The 8,804-nt window shown below is 33.7% G+C and overlaps 1 protein-coding gene across 2 annotated transcripts; it reads right to left on the reverse strand.

Annotated features, from left to right (window-relative positions):
- Positions 1-296: 296 nt before the first annotated feature.
- Positions 297-8,604, reverse strand: Prl2c1 (prolactin family 2, subfamily C, member 1). Of its 2 annotated transcripts, none has more exons than NM_001044271.1 (5): positions 8,514-8,604; positions 6,162-6,334; positions 2,647-2,754; positions 1,352-1,534; positions 297-485 (listed from the first exon to the last, which is right to left on the reverse strand). In NM_001044271.1, the coding sequence occupies exons 1-5, from the start codon at positions 8,542-8,544 to the stop codon at positions 297-299; spliced, it is 684 nt and encodes a 227-aa protein (NP_001037736.1). In that variant the 5' UTR covers positions 8,545-8,604. The 2 variants fall into 2 exon arrangements, with proteins under 2 accessions (NP_001037736.1, XP_087447525.1); XM_087591399.1 differs by having other exon boundaries at positions 297-479; positions 8,514-8,544.
- Positions 8,605-8,804: the final 200 nt, after the last annotated feature.

Below are 8,804 nucleotides of genomic sequence, written 5' to 3' on the forward strand. Positions count from 1 at the left end.
CAGTTTTCGTTTCCTACAAATTAACAATAAACTGTCCTAAGTATTAAATTAGTTATAAAGTGTGTTGTTTGCATATCTAAATTATACTACTTGTGAGATATTTGATTGAAACATGTTGATGGTATAAATAGGTGTTATATGAAATACACAATAGAAATTTTGACCAATTCCCAATTGAGACTTTTATATTTCTGAAAAACACTTTTTATTTTTAAATGAAACAATAACAATTTCAATGGATAAAAGTTTAAAGGATATTGCATGACATTTCAGAGGTAGATTACATGGAAGAAGTATCAGCAGTTATCCATTTGTAACACGTAGCACTTCAGGACATTGAGATAAATATCAACCTTTTTACAGTCATTGTCTAGGCAACTGATCATGCCATAAAAAGAACGAATGCTAGCATCTTCATCATTGGATTTGAAGATTGGCAGGCTGGACCAGGCAGGATAGTTCCTTTCTTCATCTCCATTCTGAAGCTGATCATCAAAAAACATATTCAACTATCAATTATATTATAATATTTTATTGCCTATTCCTTCTAAATGCTCAATTAATTTGTAAGAAATTAGAATTGTCAAAACCAGCTATGTGTATGGATTTCAGTGACCTTGGTGAGTGTAGCTAAAAGAGAAATATTTGTTGCTTGCCTTTTTGTCTGATCAATTACATTCTTAACAGAAGTTGACAAATGGACAATCAGTAACTTACTTGCTTTTAGACATAGATTTGAAAAAAAAAAGCAATGAAGGAATAGATGTTTATTATATTGCATAAGGAATGCCCCTTTGTCTTCAGAAGTCCCTGAATTGCTTTTTGTGAAAATAGGTCCTGGCATTGAAATATTGTCCATTTTTTTCATTTAATTGAAAACAGAATTTTTCTCACTTATTTTATTTTTGGTTATATCAATTCTTCATATAATGTGAATATTCTTAACCCAAGGTGCAATGATTTTTATACTTGTTGGTTTAAGATGTAAATAGTCATGGGATGGTAGAGCTAGCCTTACATGGTCAGGTACTTAGTTGTCTTGGTGTCTATTTTTTGGACCCAGAAAAGTACTGTTCAAATTAAAATGAGGAGCCCTTATGTTTTCCTGAGAGCCCTGTGATGTAAGGTTCTGAATAAAACTCTTTTCAGAAAGTTGGAATTGCCAGCTTACAATTAATAGTATTGTTTTTTAGCTATTTGGATGTCACAGATTTTTTTGCTTGTTCCTATTTTAGTTGTTGTTTTGTTTGTTTTTATGCATTTTTAAGTGAACTGCTTCAAAACTCTTTGCTTGCTCTGCTTACCTCTTTTATAAGGAGAAAAGTGAAAAGACGTATATGGAACTACTCACCATTCTGTTGATGATGGAATTCACCCCCTGCTCGACTGAGTTGATCTTTAGCTTTATGTCTGTGGCTTTGGAGATGATAGTATCAGGGATATTTTTCAATGTAGATATTTGACGCACTAGATCATTCAGAGGGCTTTTCCAGGCTTTCAAAACCATGTGCGCTGATTTCAGTAGAGCTCCATACTAAGCAATCACATTTGAATAATATAATAAAGTTAGATAAGACAGGTTGTATTCAAGAGACTGAAATAAACTTCCTTTTTTTTAGTCAAATATGAATTTACAATCCATCGTATTTGTATAAGTTATATAAGACACACTGTGGAAGTGTAAAATATTGTAACTGCATTGTAAAGTAGAATTCTAGAGTGAATTATATTCAGAAAGTTCAATGGAGTGCTTTATGTAGTTTCTAGAGAAGTGGTGACTCTTATGAAATATAATCTTGATTTTTATCACTTTCCTTCATTATTTCACTGTGCTTTAAATAAGAATTAAATAGACACAAAATGTTTGCCATTAAGGAGAACATGGGGATACATTCTAATTGCACAAATACAGAAGGATGAATGATAATTTTCAATCAACAGAATATTATGATGGTTTATGTAAGAAGTCATAGGTGTGAGGGGACAAAATAATAATTAGCAAAGTCATGATATGTACACTTCTAATCACACAGCAGGATGGTATATGAATAACATAAAGTACACATTGTATTCCTTTCTTCAGTTGACTTTTATACATGGCACAGGTGAGGACAGTTAGGCATAAATATTTAATATTGGAAACCAAAAGAAAGCCATAATATTTAATACTTAAAGGTCAAGATGAGATGGTGAACTGGTTGCTAATACAACCAATTCTGTCCACACAGAATCCATTATGAACACAATAAATACAACTGCATTGTTATTTTAAGCCTGCATCAATATGTTTTTAGCCTTGACTTTCAATGGCAGTTTAAAAATCCCCTACAGAATAGTATGAACCATACAATTGGTGGATAGAGGAAAAGGGTTCTCACTGTGGACAATTTATAGATACATGAAAATGTTACTTGGCACATTTCACTTACAAGTCATCAACTGGCAGTATAGTTTTCCTTTTATTACATATTCTGTCTCTATATTCCCACAAAAATGATTATCATTTAACTTTATTATATATTCTGTCTCTATTTTCTCAGGCTCAGGATTTTCCTGCCTATATAATACTTTTAACCACTTACAATATGGAAAATCCAGTGTATTTTTTCAAAATATTGCTGAAAACTCTATTGTGTGTGAACTCACATGTGTGTGCTTGGCTTGTTCTTTGTTTTCTGGAATAGGGAGCGAAGTAGTGTGGCATCTCGTGAGGCTTTTGTCTTTGAGCCCAGGCACTTTAGCATAATGCTTTTCCTGGAATTGATGAAATATTCAGATGAGATCAGAAATTGTGAAAGGGTTAAATGAACAGAAAGTAATGAATTTAAAGTGAGTACTAAAAACTGAAACTAATATATTACATAAATGATCCTGAAAAGTCTTTTGCTTAGGACTCAGGTGCATTTTTCTCCTTCCTTTTCTTCTCTTCAGCCCCTCCCCCATCTTCTCTCTGCTACCATCAACCTTCTCCTATCATCCCACCCATACTCCATCTTAATTCTTGGCATCTTTTTAAAATTTATTTTTTTAGCCAGGGTTTCCTTGTGTCCTCACAGAGTTTGTACACCAAGCTGGCCTTAAACTCAGAGATCCACCTGCCTCTCTCTCCCAAATGCGGGGTTAAAAGATGTGTTCTAGCACACCACTACCTGATCTCTTGGCACCTATTATTTGATTATTATTGTTACACGCACATACTCTCTCTCTCTCTCTCTCTCTCTCTCTCTCACACACACACACACACACACACACACACACACACACACACACACACACCACAAACATGAGGGTATGCTCACACCAATACCTGGTGAGTCTGTTTAATACTTGTGTATATATTATTTCAGGGATGATCATAGAGTATTGTATAGCCAATTAAAACATTCATTCCCAGGGAATACTTTTAATGGCACTTTAATCTTTATCTGTAGTATCAGTTTATATCCATCTACATTTCAAGCTTCCCAGACTTCTCTTTACTGTGTGCAGTCTTTATAGATGTGATTTGTCCAACAGATGCTAAAATCAGCAATTCTCCAATTACCAATTCTTTTACTTGCCATTTCTAACAAATGCCACATTTTCCAACATTTTTTGCAATTATCTTCGCATGTACACAAGAAACCTCACTTAGGTCTGCAATTAGGAATATAGAATACCATTGTGTTGGTTATGACTAAAAAGTCTTAAACCCTGCACAGAATGTACTAGAGTACATAAGTTATGAGTCAACTAAAATGTAAACATATTTATTATTTTCAAATTAATCAGCATTCAATTATTTTATGTACTTTTATGTCTTTATTTTTGGTAGTATCCATTACTTAAAACTAGTATTTAAAGCATTATTTAATACTACCATTAGTGAATTATTTGATAGTTTAAAGAAATTTGGAGATGTTTTTGTTGATGTTCCCCATCAGGAAATGTAAATGATAGAAAAAACAACATGTAAAAAGAATGCTAGGAAGAATAGGCTTTGCAAATATTGAACCTACTTCTACATCCCAGCTATGTTCAAAAGTCATATATTGTGACTTTGTTGACTGGAGTAGAATATCTAACATACAGTCTTCAAAGTGCTGCCATCATAAAGACATAACCAACTGTATATGCCAGACCTTGTTATCATTAAAACTAATATCTTGGAATTCATTATAGTTTAGGACATTTGGGAATCTGAAAAGCAGTTACATGCTTTCTTGCTCTCTCTGGTTTTGCCCCAGTGTCTTTAACTCTACTTAATTTTTGCAAGTCACTACAATGGATATTCTTTTATTACAAGTTTGCAGTATCTAGGGAAAGGCAACTGGCTAAAATGGTAGAATAATGTGTGGAGGGGAAGGGAAGAAGGAAAAGAAAGGGGATAGTCAAGTAATAACTAAAATTAGGAGCTATTTAAAGGATAGCATGGTAATGTATACATTATAAGCTTTCTAATACATATAGATATATGAAGACAATCTAATGAAATAGCCAAATAATTGAGGAGACCGAGCTCCATCTGACTTCCTCTTGTCATTAAATGAAGACTTCTATATGAGTATCAGGATGTATTTAATTGAGTTATTGGCCAAAGGGGTTGGAAACCATTAAACAACCCTAGACGTACTATTTCAAAGACTATAGCTTGTTCTCCACAAACTGGAGGCAAGGGCCCATTGCTAAAGACAACATCTACACAACTCATTGAACATAAAATAGTTGAGCTGATGGATCCATAGAGCCTTCACTGTTGTGTGCTAGCATTTTTGTCATGATAAGGTACTCTGCACCCTATCAAAAGAGAATCATAAACAACAACACAGCCACAAATCCTTTAATCTAAAACGGTATCCTGCCTGCAAATAATGCTAGGACAAGAGTGGTACAAAGCCTGTAGAATTAAATAACCAAAACCCGACTAACAAAATTCCAGAAAATACTGAACCCATACCTAACACTGCTTAGGTGAACAAAACCCTGAGATTGGACAGCCCAGAGATGTAGGCAAAATCAAATGTTACTCTTCTAGAAACAAAGACAAATAAAACCAAGGAAATCTAGAGAAATAAAAGGACTGCTAATGCCCTTGTGCTGTACTCATAAATCAGAGCCTTGTTCAACTATCATCAGAGAAGCTTCTTTCTGCAGAACAAAGACAGACACCCAGAGACAGACAGTTTGCAGAGAGTGTGAGACCTTGAAACACATCTCTAAATGGGATGTCTTTATCAACTCCCAGTACTTCGAAGTCATAGAATCCTGAAGAAGATGTCATGGAAAAATGTAGTAGCTAAAGGGAAAGGAAGACACAAAGAAATCAAGGCTCTCTAACTCAACATGATTTATATCCATATGAGCTCACAGAAACTGAGGCAGCATGCACAGGGCACAGATGGCTCTGCACCAGGTCCTTTCTAACTCTGGTTTCATTTTTTATTGGATTTCAGAGTTCAATAATGAAGGGATTGATCTGTTTTTTGTGCACTCTCTTGAATTCTATGCTTTGTCCAATTTTGATGTATTTATTTTTGTTTTATCTTATTTTTATTTATTATTATAATTTAGAAGTCTGTTTTTCTCATGAGAGACACAAAGTGAATGGATTCCCCAGGAAAGGGTAGGTGGATACATGGAAAGAATCTGGAAGGGATAGATGGAGGGAAAACTGTAACTGATATATATTATGTAAGAAAAAAATCTATTTTCATTAAAATGGAATAGTCAAGTGATAGCTAAAATTAGGAACTATTTGAAGATATATATATATAGATATAGATAGATAGATAGATAGATAGATAGATAGATAGATAGATAGAAGATAGATAGATAAGCAGACAGATTGATGGAAGTGAAAGTAACCCATTAGATAAAGGAATACTGAATCAACATTTCCTTTGTTGTTTTGTATGTCTTTATGTCATAAAAGTAAACTTAAATAAATGTTAAACAGGAGATAAACATTGAAATAATTGTGTTTCAGTCAATATTCTACATTTTATTCAAGTATTCTCTTTCTGGTCCTATATTTCAATAACTGCTGTGTTCTTTTTGAGAAATAGTGCTCATTTGAGATTTAGATCATAATGCTTTCTGCTTTAGGCTCTACATACAGTATATCAACCATTGTGATTGAGGTTTGATTTGCTAAGAAGCCAGAAGTTAGTGGGGGTACTTACAAATTCAGTGAACATCTCTGAAACTTCTATACTGATATTATGAGACATACTGCCTGCTAAATCAAACATGTCTTCCAAGAACATAAAGCAACGGACGTTCCTCATTGCACAGAAGGGCACCGATGCCACATTCTTCCACAAGAACAGGTTGGTCACTAGTAGGAGCAGTATCCCTGTTAAAAAAAAGTAGAGAACCTACTATGAGATATATTCTTGTGAGGGTGTTAAATGCAATCTTATCAGTGGAAGACTTCCTGTCATCACAGTGACTTCCTATGAAGAAGCTGTTTTGTTTTGTTTTTGCTGTTGTTGTTTTATTTGTTTGTTTTTAATCACTGTAAGAGTAATGGATAAAATAAGTTAAGTAATCATATTTTCTCATATTCTCATTTTGAGTCATAACTATACTTTTTACACTTTTAAAAATCACACCCAAGAGTATACTTCATTCTACAAACATGTGGAACTTAATTTGAGTCAAGGCAGGGTATTCAGATCATTTAATGTCTTGCGACTTGCTTCTGATTTTCAGTAGTAAAAGATAAGTTATGAGTTTGTAGAATTTTTTAGAAACATTTATTTAATCTTATGTATATTAGTGTTTGCCTACACTTACATAGGTGTACCATATCTACACCTGTTGTCCATGCAGGTTATGAATGCATCAAATTTCTTAAAATTTAAGTTATATGTAGTTGTGAGCAGTCACAGGGTGCCAAGAAATGAACACAAGTTTTGTTCAAAGCAGCAATGGCTACCCCTGATCCAAGTGTTAAATTTCCCCTAATATTAGATGGGGCACCAATGTGACAAGGACAGCTCTGTGGATTAGTTTTATCTTCAAACTATATGGGAATAAATACACAACTGTTTACTGATGCTGATGATGTAGAAAGTTGTCAATAAATTATTCCATAATCTAAAATAGATATTTATGCACCATAATGTCACATTTCCTCCTTTGCCAATAGCTCCCTATTTTGTGTAATGCAATTTTAACATTTTTGATAATGACCAAGATTAGTTTTATCATCAATTTTCTTTTGAATAATGCATGCATCAATATTTAACATTTGAGTATCAACATGTGTTTATTACAAAGAAAATTCTATTATTTTAGTGGCACTATCAGAAAAAACTTCTGATTAACAACTTTGATAAATAGAATTGAAAATGTGCAACTGTAAATTAGGGTATTGGTAAATTTTATTCATGGAAAAAATCTGAGCATAAACACATGCACACATGCGCATGCACACACACACACATATCTTCTGGTTTTCAGCTATAGAATTTTTGTAACCTAACTAGTCCTTATGACTTTGTCTTGTGATTTAATCGCATCAAATCTATGCTTGTTGTCCATTCATCTTGCTTGTAAATAATATCAACTTTACACAACTTTACTCACATTTTTTTCTGTCATTTAAGATTTCATATGTTTTGATAGTCAATCCACATCCCCCAACTCTTCCAAGCTCCACATGCCCTTTCTCATCCATACATCTTGTGTCATTAAAAAAAATTAAGACCAATTTGCAGCTGCAAGTATTCTTGGAGGTGTAGTCTTCTACTAGACTCTGATCCAGTTACCAGAAGTCACACTTAAAAAATTATCCTCCTCTCTCTCAGAAACTTAGAATTGTCAATAGTTTCAGGGGTAAAAGATGTGTGCTAATGCCCCTGCTATTCTGGTAATGATCTTGTATGAATTTACACAGATTTTATGCATAATGAACGTGCATTTCTTTTGAGTAAAAAAAAATTAGGCTATATTAATGCACATCTGTTATCCTCATTGATTTATCCTTGGAATAATAATGATTACATCATTCTAATCAAGCAGTTCATAGTAGAGAAACAGGAGTCAGAGTAAGCTGCTTTCTCCTTCTGTAGTTATAAAATCTATAGTGTGGTTTCATTACAGTTAAAACCTCAATATCTGTAGTTTGGACTTTGAAAAAGTTACCATTCCGTATTCCGAAACTTTTTTTCATTCAATTGTGTAGACATACAACTTTCTACTGATAAATATCAATAATATTCCTCTTTTCTAAAATTGTTCACTTAAGAAAACAAAAATATTTCTCTAGACATTACTATATATTCTTTTAAGAAGAAGTCTTCATTGTGAGAACCACTGGTCTAAGAGTCACTAGTTACTGTCTTGAGAGAAAATTAGAAAGTAGTTCTCAACTTTTACTGCTTTACTTCTTTGGGTTACTCATTAATGAATATCTGTTAATTTCATATACAAAGATAATGCCAAAAAAGTAAGCTTTCCAATCCATCTTTGTACAGTTATGAAATAATTAAGGACAACTAGAGGAAGTTCAGAGAAGAGCAACTTACAGGAACTTGGTTGAGTCAAAGACAGCTGCATCTCTGCGGAGTCCCACTGCAGCTTGGCTGCTGATTCAGGAAAGCTGTTTCACCAAAGTCCTGTTTCCAGTTAACTTTCCACCTCCTATATAGTGCAGCACATCATCCCCAAGGCCACACACTGCTAGGGGGCAGGAAGAAGCAATGTCTGGAATCCAATGAGGATACCATTACTCTCACCCATCATTAGCTAATAGCCTTATTACAACTAACCTTGGTATATAGGCATTATTTACCTCATTTTTATGCCATGACTATGAT

This window comes from Rattus norvegicus, chromosome 17, assembly GCF_021556685.1.
Source record: "Rattus norvegicus strain SHRSP/BbbUtx chromosome 17, alternate assembly SHRSP_T2T, whole genome shotgun sequence".
NCBI classification, from domain to species: Eukaryota; Metazoa; Chordata; class Mammalia; order Rodentia; family Muridae; genus Rattus; species Rattus norvegicus.